Source organism: Opisthocomus hoazin, chromosome 12 (genome assembly GCF_030867145.1).
Source record: "Opisthocomus hoazin isolate bOpiHoa1 chromosome 12, bOpiHoa1.hap1, whole genome shotgun sequence".
NCBI classification, from domain to species: domain Eukaryota; kingdom Metazoa; phylum Chordata; class Aves; order Opisthocomiformes; family Opisthocomidae; genus Opisthocomus; species Opisthocomus hoazin.
In genome coordinates, this window is record NC_134425.1 from 7,853,052 (window position 1) to 7,876,182 (window position 23,131).

Below are 23,131 nucleotides of genomic sequence, written 5' to 3' on the forward strand. Positions count from 1 at the left end.
AAAAAGCTCATATATCACCACCTGAAATCAACAGAGGTTTCAAGTTTCTAGTATCAGTCTCAGTGTTTGGCACAGTTTCCAGCTTTTTTTCACTATTTGCCCACATAAATAATTTGTTTTATCATCCATCAGTAAAAGAATTATTTCTCAATTGTTATTACATTAACTTAAACTAATTTGGATGGTCTTTTTAAACTTAAAATCAACCTGATTTTCCACAAACAATTTCAATATTCATAAAATAGCCTCTCCTGCAGAAGAAATATCCTATCTAATTTTCCCAAAAAGTACTAGATGGCAGGTAATTTTGGTTTGTTCCCTTTCAGCTACCAGCTTATGTTTCAGTTATAAGCTTGTATTGGTACAGTGCTTTGAGTGCCTCAGATGAAAAGATCTAGAGAAATCAATGTATCCTTCAGTTATGATTCATTGTTTGAGTAACGTCAATCATACATGGCTCTGCTTTCTCTGGAAGTGGCATTTATACAGTAATTCACATACATTAGTACAAATTCTCACAAGTAACTCTCCTTGCTATTAATGGATGTTAAGTGTATAAATTCTGTGTGTTGGGAAGTAACACACAATTCATGATTATACAGTTACTAGGGCAAGTGGCATCTTGTCAGTAGACCTAATATCAGTTCAAATGGTCCTTGTTGTGGAGTCTTACTCTACCACATAATTTACAGCAAGCCTGGCTGTCAATACACAGCACTACTTGCACAGTCCTAATTTGCATTTTATTCCTTAGCCTAATTATCCCTTTTCATCCCAAGCTCCGAGGGCTGATGCTGACAACTCTTTCTGCTGTTAACGTAACATCAGTGCAGACTGCTCTTAAGATGTCAGAAGTATTGAAAGAAATCACTCACAGGAGTGAAGAGCTGTCTGTCTCAGCACAGGTAAGAAGCAACTCGCTTTATATCCCCTCACACTAGCAGCATAGACACTATTGCACCCGACTGACCTTGGAAGAGTTTCAGTGCCTTGCAGTTCTCTGTTCTTTACCCATCTTTTCAACTGTACCAGCATGTGTATTTTGACCAGAAGGGAATACATTTTGCTGTTTAAACAAATTTTGACTCACAGACATTGTCTCAGCAACTACTACAATCCAGGCTATGACCATCTGGCCAGTTACATTTTACGATCAATCTTTAAGATGGAAACTTTAACTTTTAGTCAGAGGTGTGTTAAGATGCATATTTTATATTGTAAAGCACTCTTAGAATCCTGAAGAAAAACTGCCCAGGAGAGTTTTTCCAGAATTGCCCAGAGCCATTGGTCCCTGATCCACACACTGTCACAAAATGCACATAGGCAAGCTGTCACTGAGGCAGCACGCAGAGGAACCGGGCACAAATGTTCAGATAGGCCTCACAAAAGTATTTCCTGAATCTTATCTGGCAACATGACATTATTAGTAGATGATGCTATCTATGTGTAAGGAGTGAACACACGGGAGGACGGAACAAACTGTCACTGGGGAAGTTTCCCAAATACACTGGCAGTAAAAGGCGCTGTCCTGATCTCTGATGTATTACACAGTTGCAGCCAGACAATGGCTTGGGAGCATTTCAGCAGTATGTGGTTAACTTTGGCAAGACAAGGACATAGCTCAGATTCAGCACTCACGCTACAGTAAGGCTGCTAAGCAGTTGCAGACTGTGGGAATGGGTATGTCCAAGCTTGCAATGAATTTGCTTGGCTCCCTCCCCATCCTGGGCTAAAGGCTGGCCAGTGCTTTCACAACCACAAAGCAATCACTGGCTGCATTTGGGCACAAAATAGAAATTGTAAAACTCAGTCTCCTTTGGCACTTAGCACAGCAGAAGGCCAAAGGTATTACTTGCTGGTAATCCAATAGGGTTTGTGGAAACGAAGATTGAAATGCACATGCACTTGACAATATTGGTATTTTTTGGACACACCACTGAACGTATAACCTAATTTACTACACTGCTGTACATCTAAGCTCTATCCTTGCTCAGCGTTTGACACACAAGCTTCCTTCAGATGTTATTAATCTTTTTTATGGATTAAAGCTGTAGAAGCAAGTTGCACTTTTCAGGTCCGTATTACATGTTAGTATACCATCTAGTATATCATCTTTATTGGTGTTTGAGGTATTAATTCAGCACAATTACAGTAAAAACAGTGTTCGACACCAATAGCCCCGTGAGATTACTTCTGTTGCAATATTCAGTACATGACACAAGTAGCACCTCTGTCATTTGTAGTAACAACACACATAAACTTTTCCCTTTGTTTCCTGTGCAGGTGGAAGCTAGCAACACTCTAAAGGATGTCAGTGCTTCCTTGCTCACTGTAAACACGGAGGACAGCAAAGATGATCAGAAGTTAAAAGATGCAGCCAACTATCTATTTAATGCAGTGAGCAATGTCCTCAAAGCTTCTGTAGAAATCAGGGTTACAAACACTTCAGTGCCAGAGGCAGAACAGGTAATTTTGGTTTGGTCCAGTTTGTAGTGGACTATGTGTAAACATCTGCTTGCTTTGGGAGGTTTGTAAGACTTCTGCTGCCTCTCACACTTTTAAATTGGCATTGGGTAGGGTTCTTTGTGACACCATGATGGACTTGAATATCAAAGGATACTTCTCCCCAGTTAGACCTGTTAGACTGAATGGTCTGCTCATGGAGATGATAGAAGCCTCTTAAGATTTCTTACATTTTAAAGCTGAACAGGACAGAGCACTGGCGAACAGAGCACCAGTGTACAAACTCTAATGGATGACAAGCACACTAAGATTTTTTTTCAGATTTTATTCTATCTCCTCCTTCTGCCCCATAATTCAAGGAAGCAACAGGTATTCAATATTCACGATTGGCTCCACTACTTCAAAGCTGGATTCAGCTCTGGTTTCTGCTTACACTTTTTCAGAAAGCCCACTGAGAGTTTCTATTCAGAATTATGCAACATGTTTATTTTGTCCTACCCCTTCCTATCTATATGTAAATTGTCACAGTCACCTTCATGTGCTTCCTGCGCTGAACATACTGTAACTTTCATCACTGCAAGGGAGTAGGGCATGAAATAAATCTAACCTGAGAGAAAAGGTTATGAACTGTTCGAAATCCCCCTGGATAACACACTAACAACATACAATTCGTACTTAATTAGGTCTTGCTTTTGCAAGGAACTAAACACTAAAGAGTGCAGCTAAAGAGCATTAACACACAGAAGTGCAGGAGTATATTGCATTAAATTGATGTCATGTTTGCAGTGCTTCAAACTTCAATGTGTAGAAGTTATAAATAATAGAGTACAAAAGTAAAAGCTGTAAGATATATTTATTTGCTGTCTGCAATGTTTTAATGACAATTACAGAATTCGAGTTGCTGATTAGAATACGTTTCTCTGAGATTAAGAAGCACGTCATCAAGTTTGCCAGCTTTGTAAGACACTGAAAATTAGTATTTGTTCCTAAAAGGAAGTAAAAGCAAATAATATGTAACTTGATTCTGAGAAGCTCTGTTGCAAGTTTCCTCCTCTAATCCTTTTCCAGAGTTCGGTGTCACACCAGCTCCTGGACACAGTCGAAAATCTACAAAGTGCCCTTCTGTTTGGGAAAGAACCAGATGATGAGCCAACAGTCCTTACCACTCCTTCTGCCACAATGTATATACACAGGTAACAGTAACAGGGTCTCCCACCTAGGCTCTGATAATCAAATTTGCCCCATACATTCATTACATTGTGCTTAAATGGAACCACCCAACTAAATATTGTAGTGTAATGACAACTTCGACAGTGCAATGAGGCTGTCATTACTGAGAGTAAGAACAGCTTGGACTCCAATTCGCTTCAATAACACCTCCTTAAAAATTCTCATGCTGTGTCTTCTTTGACCAACAGAGAATTTAGAACTACTGCCTGCATGAGGCAGTGGCCGCTTACCTTTGAAATTACGTGGAAAACTCATGTCCTGCCAGTTACGTTTTTTTTTCTTTTCCAAGTTGCCAACAGTGACATGTTATATATAATTGTAGTCAGCTTGGCAGAAGCAAATATAATCATGAGCAGCCTATCAAGTATTCTCCATTCCCTATCATCACCCCTGAACTGTTCCCCAAGAGCCTGGTTTTTATCCATATTTAACTGTGCATTCAAATCAAGGGCATGTTCACACAGAAACCAGGTCTGCCTTTCACATAAGTACACCTAGCTGGGTACAGCTTCCTATCCAGATACACCAATTCCATCCCTTTTTTGATGATTCTATGATAGTGTTATGCGGAGTACTATGTCAGGGACAGATAATGTACAAAGTATTTACTGGGAGAGTGAGAAATAGTTTTCCAGATAAGTTATACTTCTGAAGTGAGAAAGCTTTTTCTCTAGACATGAAGTCCAAGTCATTGACTTCTCTGGTGCCTTTTTTTTTTTCTTTTTCTCTGTTTTGCTTATGTCCAACCATAACTGGACAGATTACAAGCAGAAAACATGGATGGCACATCCATTAACATCTCCAGTTCCAGCTCGGCCAGCTTTACTCTCCCACCTGCTTCCTCTCTCAGTGTTTCAGGAGTTCCTGATGAAACCGTGGATATAAGGGCAAGTAAACAGCTTTTATCTGATTCAATTTGATACACAACTTACATTCTTGGTGTAGTGGTTTTAGAATCCTTTCTCCTTTTACAATGAATACACAAGCACGCAAGTCATCCCTTCTGTCATGCCAAGACAATAATTTGAAATATTTTTGGTCAAAGAAGCCTTCACTTATCTTAATTGCATGAGGTTAGTTCAGCAAGCTAAGGAGGACTGAAAGTTTAAATTCCCCATCCCATCAGCCCCTCAGACACATTCCTGATTCATACTTTTATGGCTACAGAAGGCAACAGAATGAATCAATACCAATAAATGTATTTGCTGTCTGTTTACATCTAATGCTCTGAGGAGGATGCAACAACTCAGAGTCCATATCACCATTAAAACCAACCTGCAGCAGTTCTGTTTCATCCCAACTAGAAATAAATGAGTTTGAAACACTCGGATCCTGCAGGAGACAAAGAACCTGCGAATGTCCTGATGATAACACATCCCTCGTATGAATTAGGATATGGAATTTTTTCCCTCAGAACAATAGATTGCACATTATTGTCATATTTTTATAATAGATTTTTCTAAAGGCTTCTTTGGTTGCTTTGACACTCTCAGGAAAGGCCTATAATAACTGCAAAATATATAGGTTTTTTCATGTGTCTTTTGCAGCTGTGCTAAAAAATGTCCAGAGCCCACTGAAACTGGTGGAAACGCGTCCTTTGTCTTACCTGAGCATTAGGAGAGGGTTCTGAATCCTCTCATGGGACTGACAACTCTGACATACTCTTTTGTGCATTGCTGTCATAACAGAAATAGATTTTTGTTCCTAATTCCAAGAGGGGTGCCACAGCCTAGGTTTGGTGGAGTACCTTTGAAAGAGGCTTATGCAGTTGGCTTTTGATATCTGGTGTCTAAAAGGCAAAAGGGTTACAATGCATGGAAACAATAGATGTTGTTGTCTGCATATCAAAATCACATTCAAGGTTTGTGTTTGACCCACCATAGAGATAAGGCAGCTTCTTATCTATATCTGGATGCAGGCTTCTTTGAAGTCGAGTACTGTTTGGGTCTGAGCTCCAGCTTTCATTATTTCGCAATTTAGGGTGTGACTATAATGAAATATTGACAATAGCTCAAAACTGACTGATAATGCCTTGCTAATAGATGGTGAGCTTTGCCGTGAATCCCTTTTTCTCCAGCGACACCAGTTTTGACATCAGTGGAACAGTGGGAGGTCTAACTTTTACTGGTCTGGATGGCTTGATCATACCAGTTAGCAATCTCAAAGAACACATTGAGGTAAATCCACTATTTTCTATTCTTCTCCCTCTTTTCCCATTTTTCTTTCTTCATTAACTAACTGTCAGTTGTGTTATCATCTTCTGAGATGACTGCAAATAGTGGTAGCGTTCACTACATTATATAATGGGATCACGGTGTCTGCATTTGTGATGGAGGGATTTGTGTCATGAGGAATGAAATAACAAATATTTCTGTCTTTTCTCAAGAAAGAGGTATCTCGTTCTTCATTTAAACAGATGCGAGAATGCTAATGGTTGTGGGAAAAGACTCCAGATTACAGTCATCCTGAAACACAATGTAATGTCTGATTTCATCATCCCACAACTCTATGTTCATATTACTACTGTTTGGGCTTCCTAGCTGACATCTCAATGGTTCATATATGCACTTCATGTAGCCAGTGTTTCAGTTATAATCTCAGCTCTTTGTTCAGAAATGCATCAAGGATCACAGAATTTGTGATGAGTTTACATAGGCTTCAAATGAACTTTTCAGAGGTGAGCTGGCAGTATCAAGAAAATCACTTTGAAGCCAATATTTTTGCTGGACATGCTTTCCCTATGTTATGAAAAAATATCATCTAGCATGTGGCTATATTGTGCTTACAGGTAATAGAAACAAGATGCTTTGCTGTATTTAAAGCTATGTCTTTCTATTTAAAAACAGATAATGTTACCAAGGCTATCAGCAACACAGGAAGATAAGATTCTGTTGAGTTTGGGCAATTTTAGCACTTTCCAAGTCAATATCACCTCAGAAAACACATCTATAGTGATCCACCTGGAATCTGAACATGACATTCCACTAATACTCTACTTAGGGTACGGTTATCACCCAAATGAAACTAACTATGATATGAAAAATCATCTGTTCTGTAAGAAAACTGGAGGTAAGACAACTTGTTAGTGACCCATGAACTTGTGCATACTGGGCTTATGTAACCAAAAGACTTTCACCACCCATGGCAAGTTAAGGGCACTCAGTATGGAGAGTGCTCATCCACAACTTCACAGCACATGTGTATTTGCAGAATGAGCCTTGACCATGAGTTCAGATGTCTGTCTGGAAAGAAATCTCTTAAAGGAGCTTCAGTTTGTCATGCTTCAGGGTTCCTAGTATACAGTCTCCAGCAGTGTTCACTAACGGAAGAAAAGAGTGGGATGCTTTGAACAATGAGTTGCTAAGAATGATTTCATACCTGTTTCTTCAGTTTGATTATTTGATTATACGCAACACAGCTGCATACTTCTGAATTAGCATTTCTATACATACACTGAAACTAAAATATTTTTGTTCAAGGTGAGACAAACACCTGGGTTCTTAGCCCAGAAGAACTCATTTTTGGAGAGGGAACCTACTATTTCATGGTTTTACAAGATATGGGAATGGATTCCACAGTCTATGACAGGCTAACTATAGCTGTCGCTTGCTTTGCATCCCGCTGTGTATTTTGGGATGAGCACCAGCGGAACTGGAACAGCTATGGATGTCATGTAAGTAGAGCAAAATAAAATAATGTTTCTACTATACACTTCAAAGCCAGCCCTTATAACCACCATCTTGTAGTAAAATGATAGCATTGAACTCACACCGTAAAACAAGATCATTCTGAGGTGTTACAATAAACTGAAGAAGTTTAGTCATACCGGACTAAGCTTCAAATGACATTTCCACCTCAATTTCTTGGGATGGACTTCTATATAAGAAGAAATGGAATTATTCTGACTAGGCTGTATTGTATTAAATTATAATGCCTGTTTCTGGCTAGACATTAGAATTAATATTTCTTATTGGAACTTGAACAATTCTCTTCTGTACAGCAGTTCTCCACACTAACTTACCAATCTCAGCACTGTCTTTTCATTTGCTTGTAAGTTATCTAATACTTTGAAGGCAAATGTTTTATCAGGAAATTTGTCTGGTTTTCAGGTAGGACCAAAAACAAACCCTAGAAGCACACAGTGCCTCTGCAACCATCTGACCTTCTTCGGGAGCTCCTTCTTCGTCATACCCAATGCCATAGATGTCAGCAAAACTGCACAGCTGTTTGGTACATTTGTGGACAACCCTGTGGTGGTGACAACTGTAGGATGCATCTTTCTGATATACGTGCTAGTAGTTATTTGGGCTCGAAGGAAAGACATCCAGGATGATGCCAAAGTAAGTCTTCAGCTAATAAAGACCGAATGTATTTAGGCCAATTCCCGCTTTGCCTAGCCTGTTATAATAGGAAGCCTTCAACCTGTCCTACTCCCTTCCCTGTAACTGTCTGTTTACTGGTAAGTCTATGCATTGTTCACAAGATTACAAACTCCTATCCACTGCTTTAAGGAACCCATACTTACAGAACAGCTAACATACTGCTTGCATCGTGTCACTCTGCAGGTGAAAATCACAGTACTGGAAGACAATGACCCCTTTGCTCAGTATCGTTACCTTGTGACAGTTTTTACAGGACACCGCCGCGGGGCAGCCACAACCTCCCAGGTATCAATGGCACTGTGTGGTAAGACAGTCTATGCACTCATTTAAAGAACTGGATAAATAATGGAGCACCTGAAGCTATTAAACAGGACAGCTCAAACACAACGTCTAAGCCAGAAAGTCCTTAGATTTGATGAAATCAGGAAGAGTATGCCAGAGGAATAATCCTACAGAGGATCAAGATGTGCAAGTCTTCATTTTGCTATCTTATTCTCCAGGTGACTCTCACCCTCTATGGACTGGAAGGAGAGAGTGAGCCACACCATCTAACTGATCCTGATACACCAGTCTTTGAACGTGGAGGAGTGGATGTTTTCCTACTCTGTACTTTCTTCCCTCTCGGGGAACTGCAGAGCATTAGGTTGTGGCATGATAATTCAGGGGACCGTCCATCCTGGTAAGTGGAGATCTGGACATTCTTGGAAGTAAAGATCCACAAACTTTTTTTTTTATAATGGTAACATTTTTCCTTTTCTAGCACTTGAAAATTATCCTTTCTATAGTTCTAGAAAGGAAAGAAGTGTTAGTTCCTCATTTTCGTAGATGAATAGATCAAATCATAATCTAACCTGCAGGACCAGGAGTGCTTCCCATATCCTGTGTCCAGTACAGGATGGGATGTGTTCTGTGCCTTACAGTTCAGACACAACCTAAGAAGTTGAAGGCCAGACTTTGTCGAGTCCTGAATTTCATACCACTCAGTTACATGTGAATGTGCTCTGTATGCTTTGCCAACAGGTATGTGAATCGAGTATTGGTCCATGATCTGGCATGGGATCAGAAATGGTACTTTCTCTGTAACTCTTGGCTAGCTGTTGATATTGGAGAATGTGTCCTAGATAAAATGTTCCCAGTAGCTACAGAACAGGACTTGAAGCAGTTCAGGTACCTTCTATTTTATGGACTTTTTTACTCTTGATAGCAATCAGTCTAGAAAAACAACTATGCCAAAAATATCAACCCCCTAGACAAAAACGAAAACAAAGGAGGTCTTTCTATTGCCCTCAAAGGTCTCCGAACAAGGAAAAGAGAAAGGATGGTTAAGTAAGTCTAATCCTTACCCTAACAGTAATACCACACTGGAAATAATTGGTGTTAAAGGATAGCCTGACAAAACCTACAGAAATCCAAGCATCCTATCTTCTCTTATGTGTAATTTCCCTAACAATTTATACAGAAACTGCTGACAACTAGCTTTCCTTCCATAGTGTGGCCAGAAGGAAAGGACATAAGTAGCTATGACCATTCCATGCAAATCAGGCCATGATATTTGGCAATTTCTCATAGTTTTTAGTTCTTCTGATAGTGACTACAAGTATGAACAGGTTTGGACCCTGAACTATAGTTTTATTCTTCCCTCTCCTTTCTAAGTATCCAACTGATTTCTCTCTCCTCCTTCCCAGCAACCTGTTTTTCATGAAGACCTCCAAGGGTTTCCAGGATGGGCACATCTGGTACTCAGTTTTCAGCCGCTCCCCACGAAGCTCCTTCACACGAGCCCAGCGTGTGTCATGTTGCTTCTCACTGCTTCTCTGCACCATGCTGACCAGCATCATGTTCTGGGGAGTGCCAAAGGATCCAGCTGAGCAGAAAATGGATCTGGGTAACAATCCTCACCATCGCTTGGGCAGGGAAATAGAGGGACAGTAGAATCTAGAAGAAGGACAGTTGAACAAACGGGCTTTTTCACAAGAGAGAGATCTGATGGTTCCTGGGGTTGTTTTTACTCCTTCCCTCTGTTTGACCTTGACAGGTAAGATCGAGTTCACATGGCAAGAAGTGATGATTGGCTTTGAGAGCTCCCTCCTCATGTTCCCCATCAACCTGCTCATTGTGCAGATCTTCAGGAACATACGATCCCGGCCAGCCACGCACGGGAGAGAGAAGAAGCCTGGAAAGAACGGTCGAGTGTCCCCAAGCCTACCTCCCACCCCACAGGTCACCCAGCCTGTCTCACTCACTCCAGAGGCTGTGACAAAGGCAAGTCCCTGCGGCCGCTCCCCAGCGAGTCCTGCACTGCCCTCTGCTGCCATGTCCTACCCGACATCCCCACCTTAACAGCAGAAATCTTCCCTCTCAGAGGACCTTCAGCTTGACTGAAGCCAAAGGCAAATTATGCACTGCTGCAAAGCACTCACCCGTCTACATGGAATCCCCAACTTCATTAAGATCTGCCTGTGTACATCCCAGCCCTGCACAATTATTATGTGTGACCAAAATCAGTGTGTTCAGGGGTTAAAGCAAACATTAACCAAGACAGTGAAGATAAAAGGTATCATAGATCCCGTCTTTCTCAGCTTAGGTCCTCAGGCAGGTAAGCTGTATTTCCGAATCCTGAAAGCTGTCTTGCTGAACTCATTGAAACCTGCCTGCCACATCCAGCACTGTAGGATATGTTATCCTTATCCATTCTGGAGATCTCAGCAATTGGTGCAGCTCCCAGCCAGTCGCGCCTTCACATCACTTCAGTTTAAGTCACCGCAGCCAGAGTCACTGCTGTGTTGCTGCTGTCTTTTCTAGGATATAAGAAGAATTGCCAACTCACTCTTTAAAGCCCTGAAGGCTCCATCTCTCACTTCAGTATCAGATCTTGGAAAATCAACTAACATCAACACACTTTTGGCATTGGTTGAGGACATCATCTGCCAGCAGAACAAAGCTGGGCAGGAGTTTTACGATGAGAGCAAAAAGAAGGATGACCCTATAATTGTCACATTAGGTGCTATGGATATACAAGGTAAACAACACAATGAGACATGCCTACTGAAACCTTTGTAGTGAAAATGATGGTAATGCTGGATGTGATGACCCAAGTTCTTCTTACATTCTGACTCCAAGGCAATTACAGAATCACAGAATAGTTGAGGTTGGAAGGGATCTCTGGAGGTTGCCTAGTCCACCACCCTGCTCAGAGCAGGGTCAGCTGGCGCAGGTTGCCCAGGATCACGTCCAGTCAGGTGCTGAATATCTCCAGGAATGGAGACTCCTCAAATGCTCTGAGCAACCTGTTCCTGTGTGCAACCACCCTCACAATACAGAAGTTTTTCTTTATGTTCAGTCAGAATTTCTCATGTTTTCATTTGTGCCTCTTGTCCTTTCACTGTGCACCACTGAGAGCCCAGCTGAGTAAAGACACTGTGAAATTTCTATTTTTTATGCTGTAGAATTAAATGTTAGCTATTAGCCTATCTTGGGAGCAGGATCAGTATTTAATAGCATAAAGACTCATAAATACCAGTTGTTTCACAGTCTTTTTGTCCTGTCCTTTTTTCCTTCTTGGCCTTGTGCTGTTGTTCCTTTCAGTCTGACTCTTAATTTAGGCATTCATTTATTTTCCATTAAACAATAATATATCAGTAAACCATTCCACTGATTCATTAAGACTTGCATTTGGCTTTTCCAATGAGTGTACCAAGCTACTAATTGCACAGGTAAACTAAGAACAAATTAGCATGCAATCTTATCTGACTTCTCTACTAAGGTTTTAGGATCTCTGTCTTACTAAGTTGCCTCCTGGCAACAATTCCAGCCCATTCCAGCAGGACAGCATTAAAACTCTAGCACTAAAGTTGCTTTTACATGTCCTCTCCAATGTTACTCTTCACTTCGTCACATTCATAAGCTTGAGCTCCAGTTCTGCTAACCTTTATACAGAACAGTATTTTACTCTAGGGATAGCTATGTTGATTTTCTTTAAAAATAAAAAAAAAATTCTTTATGTGCAGAAAAAACAAGAAGCCCAACTCCAGAGAAGGGAATGTGTGAGCGACTGAAATACAGTGATTACAGTCGCTGCTTGTACATGCAACTCCAGCGTGTAGAGATGGAGCTGGAATTATTGGGTCCCCATAAATTTCAGATGCCTCAGAGTTACACACAAGCTGTTCGTCAGGTTCAACACATGAAAAACCTCCTGGAGAACCAGATCTGCTCCTCAGCATCCATCAGTGAGAGGTAATCTAGTTCTCATCTCATTGTCAGTATAAGTAAATTCAGGTCATGAAATCAAAACTGTTCAGGATTATGGAGCCCAAATTATTACTGCTTAATATGTGCTAGATAACCATTATTATAGCTGTAGAAACATGTTTTATGATTATACTATTGTAGGAGCAACAAGGAAATTCCAATGCACAGCAAACTGCACACAAAAGCAGTAATGACAGATCATCACTTTGTGTCATTTTTGCCTCCAAAACTGAATGTTACAATACAATGCCACACGATAGTAAAGGGCTGGGATAATCACCAAGCTCCAAAGTCTCAGAAGTCTCTTAAATGCATGCATAAAGAAAAATTAATAAGCAGACAAAATATTTCTGTGAAATATGATAATTAAGTTGGAAGTATTGAGAACAATAGCACTAATTGCCTCTCTGGCTCTTATGGTGATCACAAGAGAGGTATCCAGCAGCTAAAATGCACTCATGGTTCTATTTGTCAATATTTCTACTGGAGTTTGATTATTCATGAACTGAGGAGTAAATCTGCTTCCCATATTTGTTCTGATTTTAACTGACCTCTGCACACTTCCTCACATTTTTGCTCACTGTACTTTTTGCTATCCATATATGGTATGTAACTGTATTAGTTACAAGAATTTAGAATATTTTGATTGAGACTGTAAATCATAAGATATTGCCTATCCCCACTGAACCTGAAAACTATGATTTTGGCTTCTGTTCCACTGCAGACTGGTTTTTTTTTCCTTTCTTATTGACTCTCAAGGTGGTCCCTTACTCCAAGCTTCTCCGGTGAAGGCAAGAAAAGTTCTTCTTCCAAAGGGCTGCCCTGGTGGTTTGTGTTCATTGCTTGGTTCCTTGTTGCAGCCACCAGTGGTGTATCTGGGTTCTTTACCATGCTCTATGGGCTGCATTATGGCAAGGAGAACTCCATTAAGTGGCTGATCTCCATGGTCATCTCCTTTTTGGAAAGCCTTTTCATCACACAGCCCTTAAAGGTGAGATCCTCAGAAATACAACCACGGGCCAATATGAACTCATTCTACTCTCGTTTCCGGAAGACAAGGTAACTTGTTCTAAAGAACCACAACACTTAACATGTAAAATGAGAAGTCTTCGCCCTTAAAACAAGAGCTAGCAGGTGGTTTACAGAGTTCTGTTGCCTTTTGCTGACATTAACTCCACTAGTTTAATCTCCCTTGTTTTGTCAGAGTTTAATAGGTGAAGAGGTTTCTGACCAGGGAACATGTGTCATGTGGCAAAACCAGTTTAGCTGGATGGACCCCAGCACTGTGCAGTATTCTCTCGTTTCTGAGCTTCAGCTGCATGAGTTCAGCAAAGCCAAAGCACAGTTGTTCTCCTGCAGTGCCTGGATCCAAAGGGATTCAGGTCAAAGCCTGACCTTCTTTATATGAAATGGGCATATGGTGAGTCTACAGCTAATTCTTTCCAGGTGCTGGGATTTGCTGCTTTTTTTGCTCTGGTTCTGAAGAAGGTGGAACAGGAGGATGAAGAAAGCACAGCTATTGATGGGCCTTTATCTGCACCAGGTAACTGCCTGTGAAGTGAGAAATTATTAAAGTAAGTGAAGTGTTCTTCAAGCTTTTGGAGTGCTTTCTGCACAAATACGAGACTCAGCTCAACTGAGAACTTCAATGTTTATCTTCATGTACCTGAATTTTAGCTGACAAGACTAGCAGAAATCACTAAATCCACAGGCGCTGTGACTATGTGCATACCCAGTAGCATTCCCAAGACCAAGGTGGAAGTGGAAACAAACATAAATAACTGATTTTGTGCCAGTTGGAGAAAATATAAAGACCACTGTATGTTCACGTTGGATAAGTCTTGCAGAACACTTACTGCAAGAGACCAGAAGGTCAAAAAGATATAAGAGAAGTTCTGAATCAGAAGAATATCACTCCCTCGTTTCACCCATCTTTTTACAGCTGCAAATACATATACATGCACAATCTCCTCTAGCCCTGTTGTAAGATTGCCCCTGTTACAGGAGGACCTACTTGCTGCCAAGATACTGATATTTGACTCCTTCCTTCCCTCCATCCCCTGGCTTGCCTACGTCAGGGAAAAAGATGTATTCTCCTATATTGATTCATAGTAGATCAAGAATTTTACAAGTGGATAGTCTATCACTTTCAGTCTGTCAACATGCAAGGAACATCTAGAAAGGAAAATAATAAGATGTGGCAAACCGACTGAAGCCATTATAATCAAAATTCATGAATCAGTGCTATTAGTATGCAGTAACCATGCTTAAATATTTTAGCTCTCACATCACACATAAAAAAAATCAGATATATAAGGCTTGTTTTAGCTCTGTGCAGACATCTCAGTATTTGCGGCACGGTTAGCAACAAAACCTGTAACTGTTCTACAACCTAGTGAAAATAAACACATCAACCCAGCACAAAATGCACTCTTTATCTAGACTGGTAGATCTTTATCTGACAAGCATATCCAAAACTCTCTCTCAAGGAAATTTCCCACCTCCTTTAAGTCTTCTATGAAAGTTCTGTTTGCATACTTTTCTACAACCACCATTATCTGTATTACTCCCATAAAACAAACGGTGGCTTCTGCAATCACAATCATGTCTAAAAAAAGGTGACACTAGCAGACCAAAGTCCTAGAGCACAGCAAAGAATCCTGATCTGTGGCTTCCTCCCTGATTAGCCTCAGGCTCTGAATACATCCCCTTCTAAGACGTCCAGCCTAGAGAGAGGCACCTGAACTACACCTGGTCCTAAACCTAACACACTGTGTTTGTGAGCTCCTTCCCTCCCCACTGTTTGCCTTCTTACACTCATTGTTTAAATCACATCCCCTGTCTTCCTAATGGAAAGTATTAAATAGGAATGTTTCTCTATAATGTCCAAAGAAAAAAAAGCAGGACATATATGATCTGTTGACTAATTCCAGGGTTTACTGCTCTTACTCACAGATGATTCAAACCCTCTCTTTGGAGCCCGACGGGACAGCAGAAACAATATTTACCGGCCACCTCCTGCAGCTGATGTGGAGAAAATGAAAATCAGCTGCATGAAGGAGCAGAAAGCATTTGCCCTCATCAGAGAAATCCTGGGTATTATCCATATGTAGATTATCTTGTTTTATTCAGTAGTATTCACAAGTATTTTTACATCAATGAAAATGTTCTCTTGGGTGAAAAAGTTTTGGCTTATCTTTAGCTTTCTGCCAGCCATCACAGTGTAGAGACAGGCTGTTCAGTGGCAGTTGGAGCTGAAAGAAGGTGGGAATGTTAGCTAGAAATAAAAGGCTTGATTTTATGGTAAAGAAATATGTTACAGACATATGAGAAGTCAAAGAAAAGTTAGAAAGGGTAGAAGGAGGAAGTCAACAGTTCAATGATGTTGAAATCAAAAGAGCAGATGGAGGCCATCTTTCTAAAAGCAGATAGTATCTACAGATAACGATTTATACCCCAGTTTTACTTCCTCTAAAACCAATGGAAAAAATTACCTCAGCTTCACCCAGAACAAAGATAGACTACTCCTTTTATTTAGAGCTGACATTACTATTGGTGTTCAGCAAGGCTTCCCACTTATTTTCTTGACTGCTACTCGTATTCCCAATGTGATATCCTTAAAAACTGCAGCACGTTGAAGTAGCTTGCTTAAATTCATTAGCATGGGTCAGTCAGAGTCTAGCAAAGCATCTCCTTAACCTAATAAATGATGACAGCAGTAGTCATTCATGCAATCTATTTTGAACAGCAGTGTTAATTCTGAGCTCACATGTGCTGTCTCTTTTGTCCTCTTCCAGCCTATCTGGGGTTTTTATGGATGCTGTTACTGGTTGCCTATGGGCAGAGAGATCCCAATTCCTACTACTTAAACAAACACATTGAGAACAGTTTTACAGATGGATTCCATGATGTCCACAGTTATCAGGATTTTTTCGTCTGGGCAAACACTACCTTAGTCAAAAATCTTTACGGATCATACAAAGGTGCAGAGTCACATTCTTTCACTTCATCTTGCCAGATTCTGAAACATTGTCTTTTACGCATATCCCTAACTTGCACATGCATATTTGACTGGAGAAAGAGACCGTGAGTGTATAAAGCTAGTATGGATGCTTATAATATGAATATTAGTGGATAAAAAAATCCCACAGCTTGACCCCGAGTTTAATGTGCAATGATATTTTTCTTATATTTAATATAAACCAAAACCTCTGCACTGTAATGTTGCATCCAAACTTTCAGATACATGCCTCAGTGTCACACGAGTTTCTTTCCAGAATTCAAAAAAAGAACAGATAGGCGGCACTATAAAGCTTTTCTTCAGGAGAGCTCTTTTTGCATCGTGACTTAGATCAATGTGAAGCCTAATTATGCTCTATCACCTTGTTTCTATCTAGCCATATCCAGTAACAAATACAACCCATTTTCCAGCTCACATTGAAGAGTAAAAATTGAAATACATTAGCAGAGTTATTCATTGGACACAACAGGCACTGACCAACTGTGACCAAATGAACACTGCATGCAGATACTCTGCTGTGTGACTCGAAGCAGGTCACTTTTCTCCTCCAGACCTTGGTTTCCTTCTGTATAAAATACAGACAGGTAATGATACTGAACTCTGTTATTGATGGATGCTACCTAAGAACTCATTTCAAATCAATATGAGGGCTTAATTTTAATGACTCTTTTGCTTACTGTATTTTTTTAGAAAAGAATCTATACCAAAATATTAATGCATCAATGAATCGTAAATGAAATGAAGAAATATCATTAGTAGTTCTGTCATATTGCCAGTGCTGCTCTTTTCCATCTCCTCTTTAGGATTCATTACAGATGGCAATTCCAAGCTGGTGGGTAGTGCTCGAATTCGCCAAGTAAGAGTGAGAGGAGACACCTGCCCTATTTCTCCCAGATTCCAGCGTGTGATTCAGGAATGCCATGCTCCGTATTCCCTACAAACAGAAGATACATCAGTTTATGGGGAACACTGGAATACTTCAGTCTTTGATAACTCCTCTGACTTGAGCTCCGCATGGCAGTACCAGAGTCAGTCCAAACTGAGAGGGCACCCCAGCTGGGGCAAACTTGCCGTCTACCGGGGAGGGGGATACGTGACTCACCTGGGAACTGATCCTAAGAATGCCTCCAGGTACCACTCGTATTCTTGTAAATTATTAGTGTAACTGCTGTAGTGTCAATGATGCTCTTTCCTCTACCCTATTTAAGATTCATTTCAGATTGCATCCCAAGTTTTCCTGCTGTGCGTTGTGCTGAATATTGTAGATATTACTGTGGTGCAATCATTGTAGTTTATGTTGCTATCATCTTGCGCCATGCTAGGTAACAGTCAGGATCCATAATTAGAACCTTTTTCTCCTAACCTGTATGAAGTAAATGATCAGATACCTGAGGCATCTCAGGTTTAGCACTGGCCAATATCTGGTACCTGCTTCTCCAGACGAGCCAAAAAGAAACTTACCATCTAGACTAAGAGTACGAGTATCCCCTATACGCAGACTTGACAGACCAGATGTCCTCTTGAACATATTACCTCTGGTTTACTCTTTCTCTATGATAATATCCAGACACTCCTATCCTCCATGTGGTACTGTCTCTTTCCTGTATGAGTTAGATCACTGGCTATACATCTTTTGGCAGAATTCTCCAGTACCTTTTCAACAATGTCTGGCTAGACACCTTCACAAGAGCAGTGTTTGTCGAATTTACAGTCTACAATGCCAATGTGAACCTGTTCTGCATTGTAAGCCTGATGTTTGAAACCAATGCTTTAGGTGAGAACCTTTTTGAAGTTACACATTTCTGACGACAGCAAGCAATGCACCTACAGAGGGTAGATTTACGTGCTGTCAGTGTTTACCTAGTTTTTTATTGAGTAAACAGAAGTGTTTTAGTAAATCTAATCATGACAGAATCAATGCAAAATTTATAAGCTGTTCAGGAAAAATGTAGCATCACAGTAATACAGACCATAAAGGAATATCTTATGTTTGCTTACGCTGAGGTCATCTGCTGATCAAGAAAACATGGTACTGTAACTTCATCTCTAGAATTTACACAACAGGAACAAGAAAAATTATGTTTCCTAATTTTTTCAGCTAATCAATACAATACTAAGACAAAAAGTACAAATAACGATCTGGGTTTTTTTGTTCCAGAAAACTTCTAACGTATAGCTGTGTAATCATATAATACACAGTCTGGATACAACAAATAAAATAGTGAAACTAGATTCTGGTTTGTAGGCCATAGGAAAACATTTAATCTGAACAGTAGCCTCCCTCAGGTCTGTCCCAATATTGGAAAATGCCCAAACCAGACCACAAAATTGAGCTCATTTTCTTTCTAGAATGAGGTTCAGATTTACATTTCCATGTCTGCCTCCTACATATCCCATGCAAATTCAGCCCTGCGGGGCTTAATATCATGCTATCATACAAGAAAGCACTAGCACTCTAAAAGCCACTGACTGCCCGAAATGCCTATCCGAGGAAAATTTCAAAGGACTCTTACAAGGCTACTCACCTAATCAAGTCTAAATCTTCATTTGACAGCTGTATTCAGTCTCACATTGATGTGAATGTGAGTACAGAAGTTTACTGATGAACTAAATTGTCTGAATGAAACCAGAAAGATGTAATTAATAGAGCACTAAGGTGAACACTGTTTGGTTTTTAGGGGCCTTCTTCACAAGCGCAGAGCCGCAAAGTGTCCGGCTTTACCCATACACCAACAGCCTCCACATCTTTGTGGTTGCAGCAGAAGTTATTTATTTCCTCTTCATTGCGTACTACATGATAGTACAGGTGAGACCCCATGGGAAGTTTGGCTGACAGCATCACCTTGTGTCTGGTTTTGACTTCACTTACAAACACTTTAGGACTGTACTTGATTTCAGTAGACTGCTGCTGACTTGCACCAATGGAAGATCGAATCAGATATTGTATCTGTATTAAATAATGGAAGGTGACAGTATATTTGGCTGGAATGCTTCTTTTGAGAATGATAATGAGAAATTAGTGCAAGATGTAGTTTTATCAATGTGTTTTATTGCCGAGGGAATAACCCTAATCTGGAGAGGTGTATTGTATGATACAGAGTCAGAGACTGAAACAGTAAAACCCCTCTTTTCACAGGGAAAACTGATGAAGACTCTGAGATGGAGATACTTCCACAGCAAGTGGAATCTCCTGGAGATGGCCATTATATTGATTAGCTGGAGTGCTCTGTCAGTGTTTGTGAAGCGGACAATCCTTGGGACCCGAGACATCAGATACTACCAGGAACACAAAGAGGAGTAAGTACTAATGCTAGTTGGTGCATCCTTTGTTGGTGCTACTCATGCCAAAACAAACCTGTTTTTCCTCTTCCCAGACAGCAGTTTGTCTGTGCTAGATAATGCTAGCCTATATGGCTATACTCATGAACCATTTAAGTATTTCAGGGCTTAGATATGTGTCAGCAATACGATTTTCTTCTGCTATGGCTCTAATAAAATCCAGCAGACTTGAGCACCAAGTTCTCTAGCCTAGCTACTAGTTCACTATTTGCATCACCCTCTTCTGAATCAACAAGCCTTTCTGCTACAGGACGTCTATCCAGATCACCTGCCTCATTCTTTGTTGTAAAAAAGCCATTAGGCAGAGGACAAAAAGGCTTATTTAAGACAGAATGTAAAATCATAACATCTGTTTAAAAAAGGTCACACTGTAAAGATGTCATAGAATCACAGGGTAATTTACCTCTGGAAGTCTCTGCTTCTAACCTCCTGCTTTGACGTTAGATCAGGTTGCTCTGGGCCTTGTTTGGTTGAATTTTGAGTATCTCCAGGGACTGCGGTGCCACAGCCTCCCTGGACCCCTGTTCAAGCCAGGAAGTGTTTTACTACAGCCTCTCTATAACCACTGACTAGGCAGTTGGAGACAGCAATTGGGGGCCTCCTTAGCTTTCTCTTCTCCAGGCTGAACAAATCCAGCTCCTGCATCCTCCTTTGTACGTGCTGTACCCCGACCCCCAACCATCTCAGTGGCCCTCCACTGGACTCAATGTCCTCCTTGCACGGGGGAGTCCAAAGCTGAGCACAGTAGTGTAGATGCAACTTCGCAACTGCTGAATGAGAGGAAAGAACAAAGGCTTCCTTTAACCTCACAGCTACAGTCTTTCTAATGCAGGATGCGTCTATTGTACAGGTATATGTCATGTACTATATTAGCACACAAAATTTATAAAAGCTTTCTGTGGTCACCTCTGTTCCAAACAAAATCGTAAGCACAAGCAATATGCTACCTTTATAAATGATAAATATAAGTATTACCAAATTTTTTGAGCTAACATTAAGACTTACCTCAGTCACAGATCACAGTGCCGACCTCCAGTCTTTTACTTCATTCCTAACAGTACCTTCTCACACAACCTGCTGGAAATCAGCTAATCGCGTCACAGCTGGTGTGTCCTGTACAGCACCAGTAACCCCATCCTCTTCAACTACACATGTATAAAAGAACCTGTCTTCCTTTCTAAGGGTCAGAATTTGATAGTCAGTTTGCATTAGCTACCTTTAAACTGTGACTTGCTAAAAATGAGCAGCATTCAGGCTACAGCCTAGATCCTCTCTCAGCTCTAACTAATGATAATAAAAAAATTCTGCCATGTACAAATGAGCTTTTTGTGGGCACACAGCTGGAAGTACAGACGGGAACATTCAAGCAAGAACTGAAGTTAGGTCTCCGCTGAAAACAAACACAGAGTGACTGGCTTTTGCAGCATACTCATTTATGCACTTCAAAGGCTTCTGTGTGCGGGGTCTATTATATCTTTCCTTTTTTTCTAACAGCTGTGCAAGCTTTAGTGAAACAGCAAGAGCTGATGCAGTTCTTGGCTACCTGATTGCATTCCTAGTGCTCCTCTCCACAGTGAAACTGTGGCATCTCCTGAGGCTCAACCCTAAACTAAACATGATCACTTCAACTCTGAGGAGGGCATGGGGTGACATCTCTGGATTCATCACTGTTATTGCAATCATGTTCCTTGCCTATTCTATTGCTGTGAGTACTGTGGTTTCTGTGGTCTGCAGTCTGCATGCAGGTACTGCCACGTTAAATGAACTATTTCTGAATGCTGAAAGCAACACAGCTTTGAAATGTAAACCCAAATAAAGCTGCCTATCTAAATCTTAGGTTAGCAGCTTGGAGCCCCATTCTTCAGCTTAAGTGAAAGAGAAGCTAAAATATCCACTTCTTTGTTCTTTGCAAACTGAAATTTAGTACAAAAATCAAACACTGAGATGAAAAAATGGATTGTCAGTGTGTAATAGGTGTGACAAAGACCAAAGTACAGGAAAAATAATTTTGGGGATAAAACTCAAATTGGGGAGAGTGCAGCAAGGGCCATTTTCTATTTGGCTAGTTTTTAGGTGGGAAAGAATTATTTTTCTGCCAATTACAGGCATACTTATTATGCAAATAAAATTATATTTTAATTCTAATGAGATAAGAGAATTATTGGAGTGCAACTATTTATGTATATTTACTGTTTTAGCTGAAATGTTTTGTGTAAATCTTCTGGCAGAGTGATGGGGGAAATTCAGCACATCTCAATCGCAAAATCACTGAAAAAGTAGAAACCATCTGAGCCAAATCCAACCTGTGCTGCAAAGGGCAGTCCTGTGACAAATGGGACCTGCTGCAGTCTCACACTGCCTGATTTCATGTTCCTCATCTCTCCCTCCAGCAATGACACTCTAGCAGCTGGGTAGCTTTAGGCACTGGTGTGGCCACAGACAGGTAAAATAAGTGATGAGATCAGTTCTGTGATCCAGCCTGTTGTCACATCATGCAAGTCTGGAGCTGCAAAGGAGAGAGGCAGGAATATAAATGTAGGGATGGAGAAAAAGGTGAGATTGCAGAGCCCCCATTTAAATCAGACACAACAGGTCCACGAGATACGAATGAAGAAAATAGTACCTTGGTTGCTGAGTGGAAACAAGAAGGCTGCCTATTTGGAACGATCTATGCACAGAAAGGCAAGTGTTTGTGCTTATGGTTAATTTAGTCAATTATGCAGGGATAAATCTGCTACTTAAGAGGTGGGCTAAACTACTTTCCTGATTTTGTTGTGTATTTGTAGGTTTTTTATATTATCTAGTGGCAAGCTGAGCAGGTATAAGATGTTCTCTGTCTAGGATAAAAGGTGTTACAGCTAAACACATTCAGAAAGTGTGAATCCAGTTATTAGTTCTAGCTTAGTTTCATTCTGTGACCTTGTCTGGTGTTTCCCCTGTTTGTAAAACAAAAAACCCTAAAACACAAAAAAAGCTTCATGGCTGTGATGACAGACTAGGAGAGCTTTCTGTTAACACAGCGGTCATTAGCTGATTTTGCAGCAAGGACTCTGATCATGACACAGGATATGCCTTCTCTCCTCTGCAGACAAACCTGATATTTGGCTGGAAGCTCTACTCTTACAAAACTCTCTTTGATTCAGCAGAGACCATGGTCAGTCTTCAGCTGGGAATCTTCAACTATGAGGAGGTACACCTCTGATTTTGAGAAGTTTATCACTGTGTAATTAGCATCTCAGCTATCAAACATGCTTTGAACCAGCAAACAGAAAGACTTTCAATTAGTGCTAGACATTACTCTGATTTTGCAAGCTCCACAGCTTCCTAAAGCAGCCACCTTTTCTCACCAAGACACGAAAAAGACACCAAGTGAAATGTACCTCACATCTCATTTTGACCACCAGTACACTCCTAACGAACCTTTCATTGAGAAAAGTGCTCACAT

General features: G+C 40.6%; 1 protein-coding gene across 1 annotated transcript in view; it reads left to right on the forward strand.

Moving 5' to 3' along the window:
* The window catches only part of PKD1L3 (polycystin 1 like 3, transient receptor potential channel interacting), a 46,758-nt gene that overhangs the window by 21,648 nt on the left and 1,979 nt on the right, over window positions 1-23,131 (forward strand). Inside the window, 25 exon segments of the mRNA XM_075433418.1 lie at window positions 780-905; window positions 2,284-2,466; window positions 3,532-3,656; window positions 4,454-4,580; window positions 5,736-5,870; window positions 6,540-6,762; window positions 7,173-7,366; window positions 7,803-8,033; window positions 8,259-8,360; window positions 8,576-8,754; window positions 9,096-9,242; window positions 9,761-9,960; window positions 10,111-10,337; window positions 10,878-11,094; window positions 12,083-12,311; window positions 13,086-13,317; window positions 13,773-13,869; window positions 15,282-15,422; window positions 16,124-16,309; window positions 17,151-17,478; window positions 17,988-18,121; window positions 19,026-19,153; window positions 19,484-19,644; window positions 21,181-21,391; window positions 22,775-22,876. Coding sequence (XP_075289533.1) covers window positions 780-905; window positions 2,284-2,466; window positions 3,532-3,656; window positions 4,454-4,580; window positions 5,736-5,870; window positions 6,540-6,762; window positions 7,173-7,366; window positions 7,803-8,033; window positions 8,259-8,360; window positions 8,576-8,754; window positions 9,096-9,242; window positions 9,761-9,960; window positions 10,111-10,337; window positions 10,878-11,094; window positions 12,083-12,311; window positions 13,086-13,317; window positions 13,773-13,869; window positions 15,282-15,422; window positions 16,124-16,309; window positions 17,151-17,478; window positions 17,988-18,121; window positions 19,026-19,153; window positions 19,484-19,644; window positions 21,181-21,391; window positions 22,775-22,876 — 4,365 coding nt within the window.